This window comes from Capsicum annuum, chromosome 4 (assembly GCF_002878395.1).
Source record: "Capsicum annuum cultivar UCD-10X-F1 chromosome 4, UCD10Xv1.1, whole genome shotgun sequence".
Lineage (NCBI taxonomy): Eukaryota > Viridiplantae > Streptophyta > Magnoliopsida > Solanales > Solanaceae > Capsicum > Capsicum annuum.
This window is the reverse complement of record NC_061114.1, coordinates 225,797,493-225,822,173: the sequence shown is the minus strand read 5'-3', so window position 1 is coordinate 225,822,173 and position 24,681 is coordinate 225,797,493. Positions and strand designations below refer to the sequence as shown.

The following is a 24,681-nucleotide window of genomic DNA, read 5'->3' as shown; positions in this document are numbered from 1 at the left end:
CTACTACACTCATCTACTTTTATTGAGTTAAGGTATATTTATTATCCTAAAATCCATATTTAGCCTACGTATTTTTGTTATTGTTTAAGCCTTTATTGACCGATAAGTCCGACACAACACTATTCTTCATTCGTCATTGGAAGATTCTCATGACTTATGTAAAGACAATGGTGCATTCTGTGTTTTTCGAATCCTGAGTTCGCCGTGTGATTAGTATACAACAAACACGAAGTAACCTAAATCTTAAAAAAAAAATTAGATGATACACCTGTTCAATTAACCTTATGCTCTAATAGGGGTCATTCACAACGTAAGGATTGTACTCGCAATTTTTTTTAAAAAAGTATTCTTATCAGTGTCATACGTATTACCGACTGACAATTGGCACGCAAATCAAGATAGAAAAAAGTCAGCAGTCAGCATGCTGACGTAATAATCATCAATAGATAATCATTACGGGTCACTGAAGAAGACCCGTTTAAGACTTTCCCGGCGAACTCTCCCCCAATTCATCAAAATCCCCAAACATCCTCGTCTTCTCCGAATTCCAATTACCTCCAATGGCACCGCAAAACCCTAACCCTAATCCCCGCGATTTCCTTCTCCATCTCGAATCCTACCTCTCCAAACGCGACGGCGTTGACAAATTACTCAAAATCTCCCGTTACGCATCCAAAATCATCCTCTCATCCTCCGTTATGTCCGACTCCTCGACGTTATCTCTCCGTCTTAAATCCTTCGAATCCAGCGTCGGCGTTAGCCGTAAAGCATTCCGTCTCGGTAAGTTCGTGCAAGACGTTAACGCTTTCCGTTCGAGTAACGTTAGTACAAAAGAAGAGTTGATTTTGTTGATTTTAGCTTATGGAGGTGAGGGGATTTACTATTTCGTTGAGCAATTTGTTTGGTTAGGTAAAGCGGGGTTAATTGATAAGAAAAATCTGAGTGTTTTGCAGAAAATTAGTGCGTGGTGTGAGTTTATTGGGTATATTGGAAGTGTGAGTTTGAAGGTTAAGGAATTGAGGCAAGTTGGGGAGGATGAGGAGTGTTTGAAATCGACGATTGAGGTATCCACAATTAGGGGAATTGGGTATGATGATGAAATGGAGAAATTGAGGAAATTGAGGTTGAAAAAGATGATGAAGAGGTTATCTGTAGTTCAAGATTTTGCTGATGGGTTAATGGCTTTAGCGGATATTAGGGATGGGAAAGGGGTGCTTTCTGCGCCGTTGTTGTTGTCGTCAGCCGGGTTGTTGTCAGCTCTTATTAGCACACATAAGAATTGGATTTCTTGCTGATTTGGAAGTTTATGTTGTCGTAGGGTTAGTTAATGATAAGGATTAGTTTTTTAAAGCAATGTAGTTTGTTTTTTCGCAAAATAAGAAGAACTTGAGTCGGTTACAGAAGATTAGTGCGCGGTGTGAGTTTATTGGGTGTATGGTAAGTGGGAGTTTGAAGTTTAAGGAATTAAGGCAAATTAGTGAAGATGAGGACGCTTTGGACTATTGAGGTATCGATAATCAGGGGATTTGGGTATGCTGAGGAAATGGAAACTGAGAAAGTTGATGATGAGGTTATGTATAGTTCAAGATTTTGCTGATGGGTTAATGGCTTTAGCTGATATTGGGGATGGGAAAGGGGTGCTTTCTGCACCGTTGTTGCTGTTGTCATCAGCTGGGTTGTTGTCAGCGCTTATTATCACACATAAGAATTGGATTTCTTGCTGATCTTCCATATCTGGATTTGGAGGTATATTTGTGCTTAATCAAGTGGAATTTTATGTTATTCGTAGGATTAGTTAACGATAAAGATAACGCTTTTTAAAGCAATGTAATTTGTTTTCCCTAAAATAAGAAGGGAATTGGGAGGTATACAAGAGATGTCAAGTTATCTTGTTTCAGATAGAAATTTATATCTGAAAGATAGTTACTTTGTTACTCATAATAATTTTTTTTGATAATGAAAGCGTCTGGCTTTTGATAGTGTTCTTAAACTTTTTCTGTTTCAGCTAGTAGCTACTTCTATACCTGGTTTGGCAACTTTGTTTATACCTGTTGTTTACCATGGGATAATCTGTTATGCTTAGTAATGCAATTTTCTTTTCTAATCTTGGTTCTTGGGGACTGGGGGGTTTTGAGATCTGGATATATGACCAACTACCATTAAATATAACAGTTTATGCTTGCAAATACCAAATATGCTTATTTCTTCAAACCTAAAGGACTATTACTGCTCCATAAAATACATAATAGATTGTACTAGTTCTTTCCTCAAAGATGAAGGATCGTTTTGGGCATTTCCTCTGTGGGAATCGAAGTTGTCCATGCAGTTAAATTATCCGTGGGCTTTAATGAGAGAATTTGCTACTACTTTAGCTGTCCTTCGTGCTTTCTTGATGCATGAAGCTCTTTTTTGGTGCTAGATATACTTTCTTCTCCGTTCAGATTAGTTGTTCTCTGATTTGGTTCTGAACCTTTTCTTTTGGACTGCAAAATTTCAGCTATATCCTTACTTCATCATAAGATTTCACTTGTATCCTAAAATAAAGCTAAGCCCACAAAATTAAAATTAAAAATTAGGGCGTGTTTGGTATGAAGGAAAAAATGTTTTCCAATTTTCTCATGTTTGGTTGGCTTAAAGGTTTTGGAAAATGTTTTTCAAATCAACTCATTTTCCTCAATTCTAAAGAAAATGACTTTCCTTCAAAAAGTAAGAAAAACATTTTCGAAAACTTTCTTTCAATCTTACTCTTAAATTGAAATATTCATACAACTCTCAAAATCATTCATCCCTACTCCGACCCTCAATACCCCACTCCACCCTTGCCACCCCTATTAAAAAAAATATTTTAAATTTTTTTCTTACCTCATCCCCTGCCCAAAACCCAAACCCCTACTCCCTTCTTAAAAAATGCAAACTCTTTTCTTACCTCCCCTACCGATCCCCCTACCAACCTCCTCCTCCTCCTCCCCCAACACACACTTCAAGAAAATTAATTTTTTGAAAAATTTCAATTCTTTCCTTACCCCACCCTCACTCCCCTACCCCCTAATACTCCCTATTCAAAAAAAATATTTCAAATTTTTTTCTTACCCCACTCTTTCCCCTACTTGCCCCCCCCCCCCCCCCCCCCCCCCCCCCCCCAAAAAAAAAAAAAATTAATTTGTTTTTTAAAAATCAAAATTGTTTTCTTATCCCACTCTTATTACCTATTTTGACAATCCCAACCCCCACCTACCAACCAGCTCTCCAAAAAAATTAATATTTTTAATTTAAAAAAAAAAAATCAAAACTTTTTTCTTATCTCACCCTTTTTATCCTATTTGTTCTCATTGTTTTTGTAAATATATACAAATATTTTTAGAAAACATATACTTATCCAATTTGCGTAACGATCACACAAATATAAGTAAGAAATAACTTATTTTTGTAGAAAGTATTTTTCCTCCTTATCGAACGCACCCTAAAAAAAAATATTTTTTGAGATCAAAAATTATTTTTCTAAAATGTAAGTGACTCTTGGCTTACTGTGAAGGGCTTTCTGTAACTAAGAATTGAGAATTGTTGATCCATATGATCTCAGGCAGCTTTCGTTGATGAAACTGACAATTAAACACTTAGAGATTGAGCTACTCAGTCTTGCTTCCATGGATAGCTAAACACTAGAATGTATTTTTTGAAAAATATTTTGCATTCACCAACCAAATACAATAAAATATTTTCCATCCACCAACCAAACATAGAAAAACAAGTAAGAAATCAACTTGTTTTTCAGGAAAACATTTTCCTTCATACCAAACACACCCTAAAGCTAAAAAACAAAAGAAGCTGCAAGAAAGAAGAGAAGAATAACAATTGGCTGGTACCTACAAAGGATACCCTAAAAGATAAATTATCAAATAGTGGAACCAAAACAGGCATGATGGAGCAGAGCCTTAGCACTGCTTTTTTATTTTTGTGCAAGGCTTATAACTCATATGCTGAAAGCATCTTTGCCATCTCCCTTCTATTTTACTGACTGAAAAAAGAGAAAACTTCTCTTGTATTTCCAATTGCATCCACTAACAAATTTGAGATGCCTCTTGTATCTTATTTTTTCTTTTGACTCTGCAAGCATGTAACTGTCTTATCAAGAATAGGTAGAATCTTTTAATCCAACATTAGTTGTTTCTGCTATTTGATGAGTAAGCCTCTTAGGGAAGCCTTATTAGCCCCCTCCCTCGCTGGGTTCTGGTTAAATCTCATATTGCCTATTGTTTAGCTAAAGACGGTTTATCAACTAATGGAGTAAATTTAATCTAAATAAGAATGTCTTAAGGGAAGTTGCAGCTTACAACCGTTGGCAATCATTGAAGGGGCAAACTGAGACTTGGTTTCTCATTTGAAACATACCAGTTTTGTGCATGCTGTTTTTTTCGCTGTTCATAACGTAGCATTGAACTTTCTAATGATACTTTCACTCAGATTTCATGGTTAACAAATAAACATGTTTCAGTTCTTGTATTTGAAATGTGATTTGATCTAAGATTACTATGTAATTAACTCCACAGTCTGCACGTTGTAACATTGGAAGTGACAGAAACCAGGAAACAATACTGCTCGAGTTAGAAATTTAGGGCATGCCTCCAGTTCATTACATGATCTGCAGAATATGCGATAGAGATTTTACGATAACCTCTTCCTTCCCTCTATTTAAGGCATATGTCAAAAATTTTGGTCTGATTCGATTCGCTTATTAGCTGTAGAATAAGAAATATCCTTTCTGGTTTGTGTTGCAAGTTTGCAAAAGGATCGTCTTGAGCAATGATTAGCAGCACTGTATTCAGCACAAGAAGATGCTAGCAGACACCATCTGTAATAGATGAGGTTCCACGAGTTGGTCCAGACACCACCATTTTGGAAAATGGAGTTCTATGAATTCCTTCGTTCTATTAACATCATAATCCTTTTCATACTCGATTTTATAACATGTTACTTGAGCAGAGGGTCTATTGTATGAGATTGGCCTCTCTACCTTGTACCTTCACAAGATGGAAAATAAGACAACATAGACAGAACCCTCTCCAAACTCCGCTTGTGAACTATATACTAGATATGCATGTTATCGTTGCTATTTACACCACAAAATCTGCAAGAAGTTGCTCTTCAATTAGCTCCTTTTCACAAAACAGGCCACTCCTTTTCACAAAACAGGCCATGTATTGAACTTTTGACCCTCGCTTGCTGCATGTGCAAAGGCAAACCTTCAAGGTCAAAAGGCAAAACTTGTAAACCTTTTGTGTGTATGGGATAAGCGGAGTTAAAAATTCTAGACCACCCACCTCCAAAACCATTCTCGCAAATCAAAATCACTGGAATGGGCAAGTGAGAATCTGTCTATATTTTTGTTGGCTGGACTGTTGAGAATATTTCAGAAAGTTTTACTAGTACTATTACAAATGCGAATGATAACATACTTTATGATAGTGGCCTGGACTGCAACAGAATATTTCAGTGATTTTTTTTCACGTTATAATTAGAGCATAGCATCTAACATCTCCACTTCAACAACCAATAATAGTGGTAGGAAGAATGAGATTTGTTCTTTTTGCGTCTACCCATGTGATGACATGATAAGACTTGTTATGTTGCCAGTACCAATGTGATGATAAATTCAAAAGGTGATTTCCTAGAGCAAATTTAATGTGGTAACATGAAAAATAGGCATTAGATTTTACTCCTACTTTAGAGGTAAAGAAATTATTGATATTAATGTTGAAAGTACATGATAAAAATTAAATATGATAATCGAGGTATAAGGAACAACATATAGTAATAGAAATTGAGGTAGAAGGAACTAAATGAGCAATATTATGACTCAATAGCAAATAGCGAGACAACACACTGCTGCCTTATAATTCAATTCGTGCCTTACACTATTCTATGTAAGGTCATGTCCTTATTGATAAGTTGAAACAACTTCGTTATGTGTTGTTTTCGTCTACCTCTATCTCTACCTATATTGAAATCATCCATAGCAAACTTCTCCCACCTACTTTATCATTCATGCATCTCTTCTTCAATTTTTTTAATCATGTCAATCTCACTTCCTGCGTCATAATAAATAGGGAAAAAATAAAAATACCTCTCTAAACTTTTCGGCACAACTTACTTTAACACTTTAATTTTATAGATAATTATTTACCTCCTAAATAACTTTCAAATGGATTTTGTACCACCCTAAGAATATAATACCATTCTCGTACATTACACACGTGCTACGTAAATAAATTATTTTTTTAAAAAATAAAACCCCTCATATATATAATGACAACAAATTCAAAGGGTATTTATGCTTTTTTTTTCCTAATAAATAAAGTACTAATAATATGCCGGAATCAATCAAATGGCATTGTGATAGAAAAAGATATTCTGATAATCTATTAAATCGCACTGTAGTAGAGGAAAATATTCTCAAAGTAAAAGGCTTGTGAAACCATCCACTTAGATGTTATTGTTTGCTTGGAAAGAGTTATCCCGGGTAAGAGTGGTTCAAGTGCATTAGAGGTCTAAGGTCAAAATCAAACAGAATTTACGTAAAATTAATTTTTTTTTCAATAAAATCTATTGCATTCAATCTTTTTTCGTGACATAGTATTCTAGATAAATCAAACTTATTTGAATTTTTTGTTTTATATAAAAAATTTATTTTTCTACAAATAATATTTAAATCTTTAAGAAAAATCTATAATCTTATTATTACTAAAAAATAAAATGAGGCCCCTCAAATTCGGGGGCCTAAGATGGTCGCCTTTTTTCTATAAGGGTAGAGTCATGATAATTAATCCCGGGATTAGTTATTTCGGAATTATCTGGGGTGACTTATTCCACCATGCATATGGAATTACTTATCCCACAATGCATATGGGATAACTTATCCGATCACTATGGGAGTTAATAACTCAAATGGTCACTGAACTTACGACTCTTTTCTCATAAAGTCACTCAACTTTATTTCTTACTCCAAAAGTCACTCAACTTAGGGTTGTTCTCTCATAAAGCCACTCAACTTTGATTTTCATTTCAAAAGTCACTTAAGTATGAATATTTTAGTTATAAAGTCATTCAACCTATTTAATTATTTATTTAATTAAAATTTGCTAACTTAAAATTTTATTAAAACCAAAATTCTAAAAAAACTAAAAAAATATTTGAACCATATTTATTACATATTCTCATGTTTACTTTTATATTTAACCCGCTGAAATTTTAAAATATCCTACATAGTTTATATCAATTCACTTATAATGTTAATATTAATTTTTAAGATTTTTCGAATCATATTCATTTAGTTGGTTAGATTTAATTAACTTTCAACGTGATACTTATTTACGAAATTGATTTTCAATCATAATGCAATTTTTTATATTACCACTTGTATAATATACATATGCACCAAATAAATATAATGAATTTTATTCCTAATAAGTTGATAAAAGGGATCTTTATAGATTTTAAACTAAAATGATATGATATAAAACATTACCAAGTGTTATTAAATATTTGTACATTATAATATATACACTGCATGCAACGAATTAAAATTACCTGCAAAAATTATACAATCAAATGAGTGTGGTTTTAGAATATTAATTGACGATCTGTATGACTATATACACTTTATAGTATAGAGTAATCGTTAGACAAGAAAATAGTAGTAAAATCAAAATTGTAAGAAATAAAAAAGATATTCAATCAAATCATTTAAATGAATTTTGGATATGGCCGGATCACTAAATTGATTGTTTAAATGAAAATCTTTTTTATTTCTTAAAATTTTTGTTTTAAATAAAAATTACATGATAACAAATTTTAATGAAAAAAATTAATTAAATAGTTTGAGTGACTTTCTGAGAAAAGAACTCATAGTTGAGTGACTTTTGGAGTAAGAATCAAAGCTGAGTGACTTTTTGAGAGAAAAATTATTAGTTGAGTGACCATTTGAGTTATTAACTCATCGCTATGGGGGTAAATGGTGGGGTATTAACTAATACCTCCAACCAATTATGGGATAAAATAATCCATCATTTTATCTCGAGACTAGTTATATATATATATATCTTATACCTCACACCAAACGATTAATTGATGTATTAGTACGGCTTAATATTGATTATATGATTCGTTTGCGTTTATGTTTCGCAATCATTAGTATTATAAGACATTAAAAAAAGGACTTGCGTTGATTGATGACACTGAGAAGAATAAATTAGGTAGAAGTTAGCTAGATCGATAAATTAGTTGTAATATAAATTAAGAATAAAGCTAAAGTGGATTTTATCTATTAAATATCTTTTTGTAAATACCTTATCTTTAGTCATCGTGGATCCATAATCATTTTATTCTCTATTTCATTTGGTTGATATATATATATATATTGATCACTCAACCCTTAATGATGCATTCAGAATATTTTTGAGAAAAAAAAAAGTAATTAAGTCCACACCAAGAGCCACAATATGTCAAAACGTGTACTTGAATTTGACCTGAACTTATAATTACTAAGCATTTTAATCGAATAAATGTTTGAGCCAGAATGGATAGTTTTGATACGTACTCAAGATTAATACTTAATTATATAGGAAATACTATAATATAATATTGATAAAGACTTATTAGCAATCCAATTTGGAATTTGATTAGGATTAAAGTCATGTAGTTATCATGTTCAATTTTGAATTGGGTTAATTAAAGTCCATAAAGACGATCGGCTAATACCTTAATTAATTAGACTAGGATTAAAAATTTCCAAGTTTAATTTTCAAATTTAATCTCTATCCAATTAAATCATCATCTTAACTATGTAGAAAAAATTCCAAAGATTATAATATATTACTTACTATATAAAGAGTGATAATTGATAAAAGAAGTTTCAGATGTAGTTTTATGAGAAAAATATTTGTTGCAAATGTGTGAGTACTATATCAAGGGAGAAAATATATATGTAATTAACAAAAAATTATTTGCTTCTACTGTTTATATTGATTGAGTTGAAATTTTAACAAATAATATTTTTATCCGTTTGCGATCGAGTTTCGTTGATTAAGGAATCAAATATCAAAAATCAATACAAAAACTATGGAGTAATTAATTTGTGCTCAATTGTACTTTGGAGTAAAAATTAAGTAGGTGTTTGGTCATGAGAATTTTTTTATTTTTTATTTTGAAAATTATTTCACTTTAATGAAAGAGAAAAAAATAGTACTCGTGTTTGGCGATAAGAATTATTTCACTTTAGTAAAATTGTTTTTAACTTGTTTTTACTTTTTTCATTCCTATTTATCTCACAAAATTTCAAAAATAAGTAGTACAATTTATATGAATGGCGAGAAACAATTTTAACTTCAACTCCAACTCTAATTCTAGAAAATTACTATTATTTTCATGGCCAAATGAGGATTAAAACGAAATTGAGTGAGTAAAGTTTTCTTAATCTTCTTAAATTTTGTGAAAAAATAAAATCAGACAAATAAATTAAAATTAGAGAAGTACTTTCTTGTTCGTCTTTACTTTTCTACTTTTTTGAGGAATAGGTAAATTGCCAGTTGATTTTATTTTATAAACGGAATAAGTATTATTAAACATCCCATAGTAAAAAATTTGAAAAGTAAAGATGTACGGAGGGAGTATTTATATATACTCCATTTTGCTCATCAAAATTCTTAGTGTTATGTCCGGACAGAATAAGCAATAGCACAAAGCAAAAGAAAATAAGAAGAAAACACACAGATTTACGTGAAAATCTTGACGGAAAAAACTACGGACAGAGGCGGAGGAATTCACTCTAATGGAGAGGAGTACGATGGAGGAGACGAAAATCTCAATGACTTAATTTTTCATCACTAAATGCTACCACCACAGAACCCACAAAAATAGATCGCATCTCAAACTTTTCAGAATCGGATCAATAAAATTCAGGCCAGACTTGAGGAATAACGTAACTTCATAGTACTTCTTTATAAAAACCACACATTCCATCAGGTACAATGCCACCACCCACTAATCATTTCTGCAAATACTACTTGTTGATCACCATGACAATAGCAGAAGAAGAAATCCAAAAACCTAATATCGCCTTCCTCCCTAGCCCTGGTATGGGACACATTACTCCCCTCTTCGAATTCGCTAAACTCCTCGTCACTGATCACCATAACCTCCACATCACTTTCTTCGTCATCACCACCGGTGCCTCCGCTGCTCAAAACCAACTTCTCCAGCAGAAAGATCTCCCTGTCAACTTCACCGTAGTTGAGATTCCTCCGGCGGAGAATATCTCTGAGTATATGATGAGCGACGGTAATATCCGTCCGGTCACGCAGCTATCCATCATGGTCCGCGAATCACTCAGGCATTTACCTTCGCTGTTGATGGAAATAAGGCCGAGTGCTCTGGTTATTGATCTGTTCTGTACTGATGCTTTTGAGATTTGTGAGAAGCTTTCGATGCCTGTTTACTCTTTCTTCACTGCTTCCACTATTTTAATGGCGTTCTCGCTGTATCTACCCAAGCTTGATACGGAAGTTGATGGAGAGTTTGTTGATCTTCCTCATCCTATTCAGACTCCTGGATGTAACGCAATATGCCCTCATGACATCCTTGATCAGGTAAAGTTTTTCTCTCAGTGCCGATTAAAGATTTGAAGTTTATGGCTACGTTTCTATAAAAATTAAAATTCATATATGAACAGTGGTGATATTTAAGGGAGGAAAACTGAACATGATCGATAACTTAGGCATGTTTTAATGAATAGTTGATGATAGTTTAGGTTGTCTACTTACAAACCCACCGATAGTTTATAGTACTCCTTCATCGCATTTTGTGTGTCGCTCTTTGACCGGACACGAAGTTTAAGAAGTAAATGATAAATTTTGTTAAGTTTATAAAATTATCCCTCATAAGGTCACTTTAATGTTTAACTTTTTAATTGTCTTTTCTTATTAAGCTGAATCCAATAGGAATAAAATAAAGGTGATGTCATTAAATAGTGGTAAAAATTTACACGCACTCGATGCATAACTAAATTAATATTTTTTTATCACAGTTAAGCAATTAAATCAAGTAAAATATATATTAATTAATTATGATTAAGTAACGCGAACGCTAAATTCAAATTCGTGAAATGCATGTATTGACTTAGTGTATATAGCGAGTGCGTGTAAAATTATTGCGTATATAAATTTTAATGAAATTAAGTTTGAACTTGTAAAGTTAAAGATATGATAAATATAATTAATATAAAATAATACGCTGACGTGATTAAATTTAAATCTTGAATCTGGGTGCCTACAGGTAAAAGACAGGAAAAACGACGAGTACAAATGGTATTTACTTCACGTGAGTAGATTGCCATTAGCAGCAGGAATATTTGTCAACAGTTGGGATGATCTTGAACCAGTAACCCTTAAAGCTCTCAAAGAAAATTCATTTTACCATAACATACCAATTCCTCCAGTACATGCCATTGGACCTTTGATCAAACAAGATGAAGTCGTTACTGAAAAAGGTGCTGAGATTTTGAGGTGGCTGGATCATCAGCCAATTGATTCTGTTCTTTTTGTGGTCTTTGGAAGTGGTGGCACTTTGACTAGTGAGCAACTTAATGAGTTAGCTTGGGGTCTCGAAATGAGTCAACAGAGGTCTCTCCGTCTTAATTTATGTGATAATTTTTCGATTTAAATTGAGTCTATTCTCTAGCCTTACTCTATTTATATTGGTGATGATTTCGGCACACTAGAAAGTTTAACTACTTTCTAACAAATGTGATTGAACTAGAACTCGAATTTGAAAACTTTCAATATTTAGTTGCCTTGAATTCTATAATAACCTTTAGAATTGGTAAAAGTTAAATTAATTTTAAATAAAAAAGTGTTATAGTTTTTTCAACAAATTAAAAGAAAAACTACTGATTCCTTCTTTTAATTTGTTTGTCTAATAATAAATTAATATAAAATTTAACAAAGTAAAAACTTTAAATATTTTGAGTTTAAGTTTTATACATATTCTACAATATTCTACATTGTCAAGTAAATTTAATCTGCTACAAAAATTGAAAATAATAATAATTAGATAACCTACAATAGCATGTCAAGTTAACCTAATAGTGTAATATTTTATGAATTTAAGTTTCTTGCATTGTCAGTCTACAAAATATTCTACACTATTAGGTAAACTTGACTTGTTATTGCAGGTTATCTAATTTTTTCTTTTTAAATTTTTATATAAATAATTGGTAACCTGCAATAGCAGGTCAAGTTAATTGATAGTGTAGAATATTTTGTACATTAACGATGCACAGAACTTAAACTCATATTCGATACTTGAATAGTGTATAAAAATTAAGTTCATGCGATCTTAAATTAAAAATAATGTCAAATACATCAAAATATGTAAAATTTGAAATTAAAGAGTGAAAAAAAAAAAAGAGGCAAGAGTCATTTTTAAATTGAATAAAAAGAAAAATAAGACAACCAAATCAAGACGGAAAGATGATATTATAAAATTCTTCTTCATTTTTTAACTATATATAATTGTTCTTTTATCAATAGGTTCATATTGGTGGCACGTAAACCAAGTGATGCAAGTGCCTCAGCAGCTTTTTTCAACGTTGGCAGTGATGAAAACGACGACCCATTATTGTACTTGCCTGATGGGTTCGTTAAGAAAACACAAGGGAGGGGCTTGGTGGTCCCTTCATGGGCCCCACAAGTAGCAATTCTCAAACACCCATCAACCGGGGCGTTTCTGTCGCACTGTGGATGGAATTCAACTCTAGAAAGCATTGTCCATGGCGTACCTATGATTGCGTGGCCACTTTACGCTGAACAGAGAATGAACGCTACTTTCTTAGCTGAGGAGGTTGGCGTGGTGATAAAGTTTTCGAAAGTTCCTGGTGAAGAGATCATTAATCGAAGTGTGATTGAAAAAATGGTGAGAAGCGTAATGGAAGGAGAAAAAGGCACAGAGATGAGAAGGAGAGGCAAAGAGCTTAAAGAAAGTGCTAAAATTGCATTAAGCAAGGGAGGTTCTTCTTATGAGTCGATTTGTAGCGTTGTTAAGTTTTGGAAATCTCAATAACTGAAAAAATGATAATCAGTTAGGTGCATTAAAGCTTTCGTTATTTGCAGGGTTCGGGGAAATTTGAGTGATTGCGTTGTTGAATAAAGATTGCTAGTAATTATTTTAGTCCTTGTTTCTATTTATGATATGATAGTACAATTATATGCATGGGACCTAAATAGGAAACTTGTTAGAAGTTTATTTTTCCATGCATGCATATGAGTGCACATTATGAAATTATTGCGACTTGTACGTCCTATTGACGATTGTATCAAATTAAATGAATAAAATTTTGGTAATAAATAAACTATATGTAATTGCTCGTGTGTGAAATAGTCAATTCTTTTCATTCATTTAGTTCCCGACACTCTGTAGATTTTGAACTTTAGATTCAAAATTCAAATTTTTGAAGTGATTTTGGAATTTGAAATTGAGTTTGAACATACATTTTACTTGAAAAGGTTAAAAATTTGGTGAGATTCAAGAGAACTTGAAAATATTTGACGATCAAATTCATAGTCAAACAAAAGAATTTTTTTCAAAATATCAAACGCTGGCTTAAAGTTGGATTCAATAGTACGTGTCAATCAAACGCAATCACCTTCTTATAGCTTCTAGCCTTCTAATACAGAGATTAGTTTCAAGTATTAATATATTTATGTGTAATTTAGCTTTGACAATCAATCGAGTCGCCACGTAGAACAAACAATTACGTAGTGAACAAGCGGAATGTGTCTTATTAGTATACAATAGTTGTATAGGCTTGCCCAATAAAATATTTTTGAACTTCTTATATGCATTGAGACGATTCACATCATATACCTTAATTTAGTATATTCAAATTAATTTTATCATTATGTACAATGAATTGAAAAACATATTGCTCTTCTATCTATGGAACTTTTTATGACTAAACTTTTATTAGAATTTCACCTATTAAATTTGTTAAGGGATTATTATAAATAACTTATTTGAAAATTAAATCGGTCAAATTAAATATCAGGATAAAAAAGGAACTTCAACAAGTCATGTGCTCATTTTGTAGGAGTGGATATTCAATTATTAAGTTCAGTTCAATATTCGTACACACTGAATAAATTCAAATTTTTTAAATTTGATTTGATTCTATTCAATTTTTTTTTTTACTTCACATCTCTTTTATGATTTTTTTTTTTCCGTTTTTTATTCGGAATCGCGCATTTCAGGACCCATTAAAGTGGCTGCGCTTCCGACAAAGTTTTCTCTGTACCCAGAGTCAAACCCTGGACTTCTGATTAAGGATGGAGCAGCCTCATGCTACAATCCATGTTGGTGTCTTTTGTATGATTCTATAATCAATAGATTGCAACAAATCAAAATTTTCATTAGTTACATCTTAAAATGAAACTTAAAAACTGACTACAATGAGCAGGGACGGATCTAGGATTTTCAGTGAGGAGGTTCAGTAGTACATATACGGACTAGTCGAATGGGGTTCAACCTCTACTATTTATACATAAAAATTTTTTTACCATGTAAAAATAGTATAATTTTTCAATGAAGGAGGTTCGGATGAACCCCTGGACCCTATGTAGATCCGCCACCGACAATGAGTATACTACGATGAAATCAATAACATGTTAGAAATTGTAATTGTTACAAAGTAAAGGCGGAAACAAAAAAAAATTAAAAATGAAATTTGGGGTTCATGTAATAAAATTTCGACTAAAAAAATCAGAATTTTAAATATGAGAATCAAATCAATTATCAAAGTTTTTAAAAGACTAATATCTAAATTGAATCAAAGAAACAAAAAAAAAAAAAAACAAACACAAAAAAAAAATCAAATTAACTCGCTTTTATTCAATTTTTTTATTCTTATTTATGCTTATCTATATTGTTTCGTGCGCTTCTCAACTTGCTTTCCACTTGTATAACTTAGGGTCATGCAAAAATCGAACCGATAAAAATGTAATTGATTTATTATTATTGGGTTAACAATTTTTTAATGGTTTTATGAAAAAAATTATTGAGTTATTGATTCGGTTCGATTTTTTCTTATTGGTTATTGAGTAAACCGATAACCCAATAAGAATATATATATATATATATATATATAAATTATTAGATATTTCTCTTAATTTCTCTTTAATCTCTACAAATTAATAAACTTATTATTTCAATTATACAAACTCTTAATTTCTCCTAATAACATTTAGTTCAAACTTAAATATTCTTGTAAATTAAAACGTATTATGTAGGATTTTTGTTTGCAACTACGATTCGATTATTTTTTATGTTAGTTATTACTATTTTTATTTTATGAGTATTTTTTTATCGATTAAACCGAAACCGAACCGTTAAAGACTAGATAAATCGAAAACTGAACTGTTAAGGACTAGATAAACTGAAAACCAATAAAAAATATCTCATTGATTTAGCATATTTAAAAATCAAAAATCGATAAACCAAACCGGTAATATGTAAAATCAAATCGAACCGAACAATGCACGCCCTATAACTTCCTCTTAGTTTTTTTTTTTTTTTAAAGAATGATATTCAGACCTTTATTTCCTAGGCTTTCTATATAATACCCTATTGTTTCTTATATAGTTCAATTGTGCCCGATCAGTTAATTGAATTGATCTTTTGCTCCTCTATATAATAGTCATCTTCCTTAATGTTTCCACCAAGAAAAAAATAATAATAATAAAAAAAACTTCTCTTGTTTCCACCAAGAAGTAAACATTATTCTTAGTGTTTAATATTCAAATTAATCTCTAAACAATATTTCTAAGCCCTTATTTTATTATTAGTGTAAGCTATTTTGAAAAAAGTATAAGATATAATTTCATGTCAAGCAGAATATAATTAAGATAATTTAAAATAAATATAAAGACGAATTGTACTTTTTTAGGAGTACAAGAGAATATATCCGAATTAAAATAATATTTTAATTTTAATTTTAAAGTATTTATCCACTTTATTGGAGATCTAAGATTAACAAGGAAGATATTCAGGACGAAGTGGGAGTGACATCAATAGAGGACAAGATGAGGGGGTAAGATTAAAGTAGTTCAGACACATAAAGTGGAGTTTAGCAGATGCCCTATGCGGAGACGTAAAGAGTTAACTTTGATGATGATTTTTAATGAGAGGTAAAGTTATGTGTTGAAGAAGTAAGTACTTGTAGAGATCTGGTAATTAAATAAAACACGATATAACTATAATTTGCCGAGAACATGAATGTAGATATAAGGCTCCGTAGAGCATAAATTAGAAGAAAAAGGATAGTAGACAGTTGTGCATTGCCTAGCTTGTCCTTTAGTACCAATAGTAGTATCAACTCTTGTAGGCTCTCATCCTTTTATTATTATATGTTTTTTTTTTTTTTTTGTACTTTAGTTACTTTTTAATCTTATCGTATGTATTGCTTATTTCTTTTAAACATACTATGTCATGCTTTCATTTTTTTATGTTTTTTTTAGAGTTAATGGTTCAAAGTACATCTGAAGTATCTTAATTCTTTGAGTTTTATAACTAAACTATCACGTGTGTAAATTTTCAGCTTAAACTATCACTAACTAATTAACAAAACATAAATATTATTAATGACTCACTTTTCCTACCTGAAAGTTCAGGTATGAAACTCAAAGAATTAACAATTTATGCGTGTTTTGCTAACTAATTAGTAATAGCTTAGGTAATAAACTCACACACATAATAGTTTAAATATGAAATTAAAAAAAATTGAAATAATTTAGGTGTTTTTTTTTACCTTTCTCTTCTTTTTTTTACGTCTATTAAAAATAATTTCTCAACATGTCAATATAGAAGTAAGATCAACACACACTTCATTGTTTTACATATTCAATTTATAATACTACATTGAGTATGTTATTATTATTGTAATGTAACATAGTGTGTCCTAGTAGAAAAGAAGAAAGAAACAACACAACATGAAAGAAGCGGGACGACGAACATGGGTTGTAGTGCACTGAATGAGCCTGCTCCACATTTAACTAGAAATTGAGGGTTCGATTTTGGGTATGAAGAAAACTCTGTTGGGAGGGCTGTCATCTTAATGAGCTCTACAACGCGCGATCCAAATTAATAAGGGCTTCAATGCGGGCACCGAGGAAACCCCCCCAAAAAAAAGAAGCGGGACGTAAATACAACACTATAAAGTCACGGGACATAATATTTGAAATAACAAAAGTAGTAGTCGGAAAATGCTATTAATATTAATTTAAACTTATACTTTATTGGATTACCTTTTTTTTTTTCTTTTTGATTTTACAGAGTTGCCCAGATCTACGAACAGCAACAAACACCTCTTTCCATTTTTTTTCTGCTAAAAAATAAATAAATCCATTATACAACAATGGTATAATTATCCAACCGAGAAGAACAACAAAGCAAAATCCAACTTTGCTCCAACAAAATAAAAAATAAAAAAAAATCCCTGTTGAGAATCAATCAACCGGGTTTAATTAATGGAGTCGGAACTCCAGAAATTACCACCCGGAACTCCTCAACCGACCCGACCTGAATCCCTCGACGAAAGCTCCACAAAGGACGACCGCCCGCTTCTCAAACCCGACCTGACTAACCCGCGACTCCAAGTTCTTCAATCCCAATCATCAAACCCAAGTATTGACGAATTGGAGAAGAAATATGCGCCGTATGTTAGACATGATGTATACGGCATAATGGGTCGGGGCGAATTGCCATTGGCGGAAAAAGTGCTATTAGGGTTTGCATTGGTAACATTGGTACCGTTGAGGGTAATTGGGGCTATGAGTGTTTTGGTTGTGTATTATTTGATTTGTAAGATTTGTACAGCGTTTTCGGTACCGAATAGGGAGGAGGAGGAGGAAGAAGGACAAGAGGATTATGCACATATTGGTGGGTGGAAAAGAGCTGTGATGATGAAGAGTGGGTTGTTTTTAGCGAGAGTTATGCTTTTTGTTTTTGGGTTTTATTGGATACCTGAAATTTATCGGCCTATTGATCTCAATGCCAATGGCAAATCCAATAATGAGGTTCTAAATTCTTGCTGTTTAGCTTTTTAGGCGTAATAATCGAAGTTGTTTTTGTTGGTTTTTTGTTTATTTGCTTATTTTATCTTCTTGTGTTTGACCTTACTTGGTACTCCCTGTGTTACTAATTTTTGAAGCTAAATTGAATCATGAGGCATTAATTTTTGCTGTTTTGCTACTAGGCGTAGAATTCAAAGGTGTTTGTCTTGTTTTATATTTGTTGTGTTGGGTGCGGGAAGAGTAGGAGCTTACTTGGTACTGGCTTCGTTTACTTTTGCTTGTCATATTTCGCTTTACAAGGGTTAGTTTGACTAATCTTAGAAGCTAAATTGAATAAGATTAGTTTAATATTTTAAATTTAAAATTTAGATGTCCGAGAAGGCGAGAACTATATGGAAAATTCCAAAAGTTGCAATCTTTCTCTCATATTCAATTCTATAAGCACCTCCCATCTGGTACTTGTTGTTTGCTAGAGGTGGCAAGTATCCATGGAATTAGTCGAGGCGTGCTGCAAGCTTCTCTTGGACTTATTTAAAAAAGATGGAAGAATAATCTTGAAATGTTGGTCAAGGTCCATACAGTTTGACTTTCATGAAGTGAAATGTGACAAGTAAAAATGAACAGAGGGAGTACTTTTTAGTATTATTTTTACTGTTTGAGTGCTGTTTTTTCTTATTCCAATGAGTGGTTGACCTAGAAAGGGATGGGGGTGGGGGTGGAGGGTTTCAAATGGAATGTGGATGTTGATCCATAAAGGTGACCCCTACTACTTTAAGGCTGCTATCTACTGACGTAATTGTAGTTATTGAATGTTGATTACCCATTTTTTCTAATTCAATCTTGAGGTGCATCACTTAACTTGGGCATGGATCAGTTGAAACTACTTACTCTTACTTAAAACTTTCTTTTTTTTCTCGAACAAAAGTAAAATTCTGGCATTTCATTTGGTTTCCTTGACATTCGGGATGGGGTATGTGTTGAGGGGAGGGAGGGTTGCATAGTGTTGGCACTGTTGGGTAAGTGATGCGGACGAATTTCTAGGAGACCTTTATATTAGTGATATGCAATTTAAGTTTTAAGTAGAAAAAGGAAAACTCATAAATAATTGGATGATCTCATCCTTGCTTTTGGTCGCAGTAAAATTGGTGAACCAGCTAAAGGACTATCTAACAATGTTACATGATTAAGTGCCTTATACTGGTTCATAAAGTAATGCTGCGCTGTTACCTAGTTTCTGCTTATACACACGATGCTATATAAGCTTGGTTCATCTGATCTGTACATTTTTGAACACATATTCTTCTTAATTTTTCTTTTAACCAACTGCAGTCGAACCGGTTAAAGAAAGAACTGCTAGCAATTTTGTCAAGGTCAATGTAAATTACATCATGTTAATCCTTCAGCTGAGTGATGGTTCGTTGAAGTCTCCCGTGCTTAAATTGCTCTTTTTTTTTTTTTTTTAAAAAAGTGCCTAGTATTGTCATCCCCCAGCTTGGTTCATTTGATCTATGGTTTTGTGAACACATTTTCTTCTTAATTAATTTGTCATTTAACTAATATTCTTGGTTTTCACTGCGTTGACATGTGACGTGATACAACTTTTTCTCTTTGCCAGAATGGATCAAAAGAGCAGGCTGAAGAACTTGAAAGACCAGGGGCTATTGTGTCAAATCACATATCATACCTGGATATCTTGTATCACATGTCTTCCTCATTTCCTAGCTTTGTTGCTAAGGTCTGTTACTTCTTTTAATACATGAGTAAAATGTATTTGAGACACAACTAAGTTTTGTTCGATGGACCCACTTCTTTGCTTAGTCTCCTGACCTTACTCCTTTTGTTTTTATTGCTGAAGAGATCAGTGGCTAAGCTTCCTTTGGTTGGTCTCATCAGGTTAGTTATAGTATTTGTTATTATATGGAACTTATTTATTAGTGGTTATTACATATTCACTAATCTGCTAATATCAAATTGTTAAAAAAAGAGAGAGAGAGAGAAGGGTTAAAGAAGAGGAAAGGGAATATGCGAAGTCTCTTTTATTCACACCTTTCAACGTACATACATACAACTATTTGATGTAGAGTACTTTAAACAGTATTTGCCATATTACATCTAAGTATATTTTTTTATTTACTTAAACTGTTGTTAGCTAACCTCTCTTAGATTCGGGAAAAAAAGAAAATTCCCTCTCAGACTGTACTTGAGTCTGATATATTGAACTTTTCACATACGTTCACCTGAAAGATACATTTGGTTGGTCTGAAATAGTTGATGGATCCGCATAAATTCTATGCAATTGCTAGTAATGTTGATTTTTTATTTATTTATTTATTTGATTTTACAGCAAGTGCCTTGGCTGTGTCTATGTGCAGCGGGAATCTAAATCACCTGATTTTAAAGGCGTCTCAGGTAATAAAGATATCGAACTAAATTTGGTACAACAAAATAGCCTATCTGTTCGAGGAATAAAAGAAAATAATTGTTTAGAACTGTGCATTATTGATTTGATATTCTATTACCATTTTGGTTATCTCTTAATCTCGTATTTTATTTGAAATAAATAATTAGTAGTAAAAAAATAGTACATTAATTGATTTTTTTTAATTGAATAGTTTGTAAACGAATATCGGAAACAGCCTCTCTACTTTGTCTGGGGTAGTGGTATGGACTGTGTACACTTTACTCTCCCCAGACCCCACCTTGTGGTAATACACTAGGTATGTTGTTGTAGTTTATAAACGAATACGCATATTGTGGTCAGTGACATATATTGTAAAATCAATACTAGGTCGGATGAATTTTTAATATAGGCGACACATCTCTTTGATTATTATACACAGTAAGGATCTTTTTCTGTAGTAGTAGCAAGCAAGCTGAAAAGGGAAACCATATAGCCTTTTCTCTTACTTGTATTGGAATGCTAAGTAGTATTGTCTTAGTTCATATATTTTGACCCCTTTCCAGCTCTCTCCTTGTTCTTTACCTTCTTCGTCCTTTCATATGGAATGAAGCTTTAATTTTGCGACATCCTTAGGGTTAAACTTGAAAATTGCAGGTGTTGTAAATGAAAGGATTCGTGAAGCTAACAAGAACAAATCTGCACCAATGATGCTGCTTTTTCCAGGTCAATGCTACTTTTAGTGCGCCGCACTGACGTGTGTCTCACATGTTTCTGCACATTTCTTCTACCAATATTTTATATCTGCTTAACACTGATCAGTTCATAGATGAGTGATAGTAGATACGGGATTCTTTTGCATAGTGAAAGAGAGATAAATAGAGAGAGATATCACTTCTTTGGCATTTATTTAATGTCAAGAGTGTACCTAAATTTTTCTGGTTGTTTGTTCTTCACTGGACTTTATTCTTTTCCTTGTGGACATGGTCTTCTTCCATTAATTTTGTTTTGGTACAAACTTCTTCTACTAATTTCGAAGGGGAGCCTTGGAGTAACTGGTAATGTTGCTGCCATGTTACTAGGAGGCTATGGGTTCAAGCCTTGAAAACAGCCTCTACTAGAAATGCAAGGTAAGGCTGCGTACAATAGGCCCTTGTGGTTGAGCCCTTCCCCGGATCCTGCACATAGCGGGAGCTTTAGTGCACCGGGCTGCCTTTATTTCTTCTACTAATTTCAGTGATGTGAAGCTGTTCATTGAGCACAGATAGTTCAAGAATCTATTAGACTTACTAGTTCAAACATTTGTTTAGTCAAATTTCTTTTTTGGACTTCTAATATATCTAAGCCTTGGGTATTAGTGTACTATGAGACTTCTCTAATACACTTCAAAGTCTCTACCTGGATAGACTTGAGTCAGGGGCGGCTCCACCTCTTTAAAAAATAGGCGGCCGCCTTATGCCCCGAATTTGAGGGGCCTCATTTTTTATAAATACTATTTATAGAAAAAACAATTTTTTTATATAAAAGAAAAGAATTATTAGAAGTAGTTCATAGATCGAGAGTATTATGTCTCAAGAAAGATTAAATGCATTAATTATATTATTACTTAAAACAGAATAATTAGAAAAATCGATTATATAATTCTGAAAATAGATTTTATTAAAAAAAAGTTATTTTTTCTTAAAAATTTAAGGCCCCTGTTTGATTTTCGGCTTAGGCCACAAATATGCTTGAGCCGCCCCTGACTTGAGTGTAATTTATGTTCGGCATTTGAAGAATTTTATCAAGAACTCGATTTTGCAGGGTCGCTTTTGCTTTAAAGAAGGAAATGGATCAGCATTCATTATGATTCAGTGTATATTTGAAATAGAAGCTGAAGGATATTTTGGGGTTGTAAAAATGTAAAAACACTCTATCAAACTTAAAAGAACTTTCTTTTACTGAAATGTCATAAGTTGGAGGTGTTTATATTATAGCTTTTGTTTTTTTAAGCTTGAAAGCACTTGGCTTAAAAACACTTTTGGTATTTACCAAACACCAAAACAAACCAAAAAGTGGTGAAAAGCCAGTCTGATGACCAGCTTTAAGCTAACCTAAAGAGCTTTTTATTTATCTCTTGGATTCCCTTGCAAAAATCGACTGCTGATGGTTTACTATAGTTTTGATCTGTTTTCTTTTTCCTTGTAGAGGGCACAACCACAAATGGTGATTTTCTCCTTCCATTCAAGAGTGGTGCATTTCTTGCAGGAGCTCCAGTGCAGCCTGTGATATTAAGATATCCATACCAGAGATTAAGTCCTGCTTGGGACTCGATATCTGGGGTAAGTATTTGGTGATTTGAAACTTTCTTTGTCATTTTAGGGACGCTCTGCAACATGGTAGTGCTCCATCTTTACGAATGATTTAATAGTGTGCTGTGTCACAGGCTATATTCATGCCCTCTCCTAACACCATGCTTGTCTTTGTGTTCATCTTAAAACATGTTGTGTTGCTAGTTTTAGACCTCACAAGTATCATTTTCTTTCATTCAATCATGCGCTAATTGTTTTCCTGTCTTTTAGCAAATTAATCCTGCACTGTAATGTCCCTGTACCGACAGTTTGTGTAACAAAATATAGATATCGATTAAAGAACTGTACAAATTTGTCAGTTCTTGGTTTCTTGACCACAAAATAGCTGAATGAGAGATTTTTAAGATGAACTTTGTTGGCACCAAGTTAGTCACTATAGCAAGGAAAATTCAGTATCCAACATCATGACTGAGATACTGCTGATTGCACAAAAGTTCTTGTTAGGATATGCATCTAATTATAAAGTCATTAACGTATGTATGCTTTTCTTTTATGGTCATCTAATTGTTATATTCATCAGTGCTATACTGTTTAAAGTCATGAATCTATATGAGACTGGTCCTTACTATTGGGATGAAAATGCAATTCCTTTTGCAGGTTCGGCATGTGATTTTGCTTCTCTGTCAATTTGTAAATTATGTGGAGGCAACTTGGTTACCTGTATACTACCCTTCTCAGCAAGAAAAGGATGACCCTAGACTTTATGCTGAGAACGTTCGGAGGTTAATGGCTCATGAGGTATGTTTGACATGCAATTTTACCTTAATGCTGGCTCAATCTTATTATTCGAAGAGTAAGAACATAAAGTAAATCTGTAGATCTGTTAGGAATATGATTTGCTAGTCGTAGCCCCCCCTCCCTCCACACACAAAATTAGAGGAACACATTCGCTTATGTTGAACTTATCTTTAGAAATGTCGTTTAGAAAATAGGAGTCTACAATTTGGAGAGTAACCCATTGGTTTTGTGCACTTATGTTTGTATTCCTTGAAAGTAGATTGTTTAGTGTCATGATCTCTGCACTGCAAACAACATCTCTAGAAAGTCACCCTCCTTGTGTTCTCCAAGGCATGTAAAGTAAATAAGTGAAACTCTTAATAGGGTAATTTCAATCCTCTGTGTACTTGTGTGCGGATTGATGATCCCATTCCTCTATTCTTGCAGGGTAATTTAATACTCTCGGATATTGGTTTGGCAGAGAAGCGAGTATATCATGCTGCTCTCAATGGTAATAATAGCATGCCTACTGTTTTCCATCAGAAAGACGATTGATAATTTCATCGCCTGGGCACTGAAAAGATGTCTATAGTCTAAATAAGGAAACTTGGGTGTTGTGTCATACTTCTGTATCTTCATGGTATCATGAAGCATCTATCTTTGTTGATATCCTGAGTGGACATTTGTTGTTCAAGTTTCCAGTTTGAGAGGTTGTGTTGTATGTCATGTCTTACATGACCATTAGGCAATGTTTTAACAAGCATCTGGACGTTTGTTTATCTGAAGCATCTCTTTGGTGTTCCTGCAGGTTTGTTTTGTCAACAATAATTCGGGTTCGCCATCTGTATATTCATTCTGTGATTCTATTATTTGCAAAAGTTATATGAAGATAACTTATCCAGATGAAGCATTCTTTGTGTCTGTGTCAATGAAAATGGACATATGGACAACATTCTTTGGCCACAGCCAGTGGTTACATGCTCAAAAATCTCTGTTTACTATTTATTTACCTTCCATTTTGACAGACCTAAAAAGGTGAATAATTCAGCATAGCGCACCTAGTGCTGCTGGCTGAGTTGAATGTAATTCCCAAGACTAGTTT

The 24,681-nt window shown here is 33.0% G+C and overlaps 3 protein-coding genes across 4 annotated transcripts; all 3 read left to right on the top strand.

Annotated features, from left to right (window-relative positions):
• The first annotated feature begins 324 nt into the window (after window positions 1–324).
• Window positions 325–1,990, top strand: LOC107867042 (peroxisomal membrane protein 11A). Its single transcript, XM_016713133.2, has one exon. It carries the CDS (start codon window positions 561–563, stop codon window positions 1,293–1,295), a length of 735 nt encoding a protein of 244 aa, XP_016568619.1. The 5' UTR covers window positions 325–560; the 3' UTR covers window positions 1,296–1,990.
• A 7,981-nt stretch (window positions 1,991–9,971) lies between these two features.
• Window positions 9,972–13,418, top strand: LOC107867041 (anthocyanidin 3-O-glucosyltransferase 5). The gene is made up of 3 exons (XM_016713132.2): window positions 9,972–10,640; window positions 11,326–11,672; window positions 12,582–13,418. Exons 1-3 carry the CDS (start codon window positions 10,023–10,025, stop codon window positions 13,108–13,110), a joined length of 1,494 nt encoding a protein of 497 aa, XP_016568618.2. The 5' UTR covers window positions 9,972–10,022; the 3' UTR covers window positions 13,111–13,418.
• Window positions 13,419–17,310: 3,892 nt separating this feature from the next.
• Window positions 17,311–24,480, top strand: LOC107867038 (lysophospholipid acyltransferase LPEAT1). Of its 2 annotated transcripts, XM_016713130.2 has the most exons (9): window positions 17,344–18,116; window positions 19,729–19,848; window positions 19,969–20,006; window positions 20,458–20,522; window positions 21,169–21,237; window positions 22,699–22,832; window positions 23,460–23,600; window positions 24,027–24,090; window positions 24,388–24,480. In XM_016713130.2, exons 1-9 carry the CDS (start codon window positions 17,568–17,570, stop codon window positions 24,405–24,407), a joined length of 1,200 nt encoding a protein of 399 aa, XP_016568616.1. In that variant the 5' UTR covers window positions 17,344–17,567; the 3' UTR covers window positions 24,408–24,480. The 2 variants fall into 2 exon arrangements, with proteins under 2 accessions (XP_016568615.1, XP_016568616.1); XM_016713129.2 differs by having other exon boundaries at window positions 17,311–18,116; window positions 24,027–24,480.
• The last annotated feature ends 201 nt before the right edge of the window (window positions 24,481–24,681 follow it).

Bases quoted from the DNA above. Each gene is read 5' to 3' on its own strand.
- LOC107867042 (XM_016713133.2), top strand. From the start codon at position 561: ATGGCACCGCAAAACCCTAACCCTAATCCCCGCGATTTCCTTCTCCAT.
- LOC107867041 (XM_016713132.2), top strand. From the start codon at position 10,023: ATGCCACCACCCACTAATCATTTCTGCAAATACTACTTGTTGATCACC. The intron at 10,641-11,325 runs GTAAAGTTTTTC...GGGTGCCTACAG, and splicing joins CTCATGACATCCTTGATCAG to GTAAAAGACAGGAAAAACGA. The intron at 11,673-12,581 runs GTCTCTCCGTCT...TTTTATCAATAG, and splicing joins CTCGAAATGAGTCAACAGAG to GTTCATATTGGTGGCACGTA.
- LOC107867038 (XM_016713129.2), top strand. From the start codon at position 17,568: ATGGAGTCGGAACTCCAGAAATTACCACCCGGAACTCCTCAACCGACC. The intron at 20,007-20,457 runs GTTAGTTATAGT...TTGATTTTACAG, and splicing joins CCTTTGGTTGGTCTCATCAG to CAAGTGCCTTGGCTGTGTCT. The intron at 20,523-21,168 runs GTAATAAAGATA...TGAAAATTGCAG, and splicing joins TGATTTTAAAGGCGTCTCAG to GTGTTGTAAATGAAAGGATT.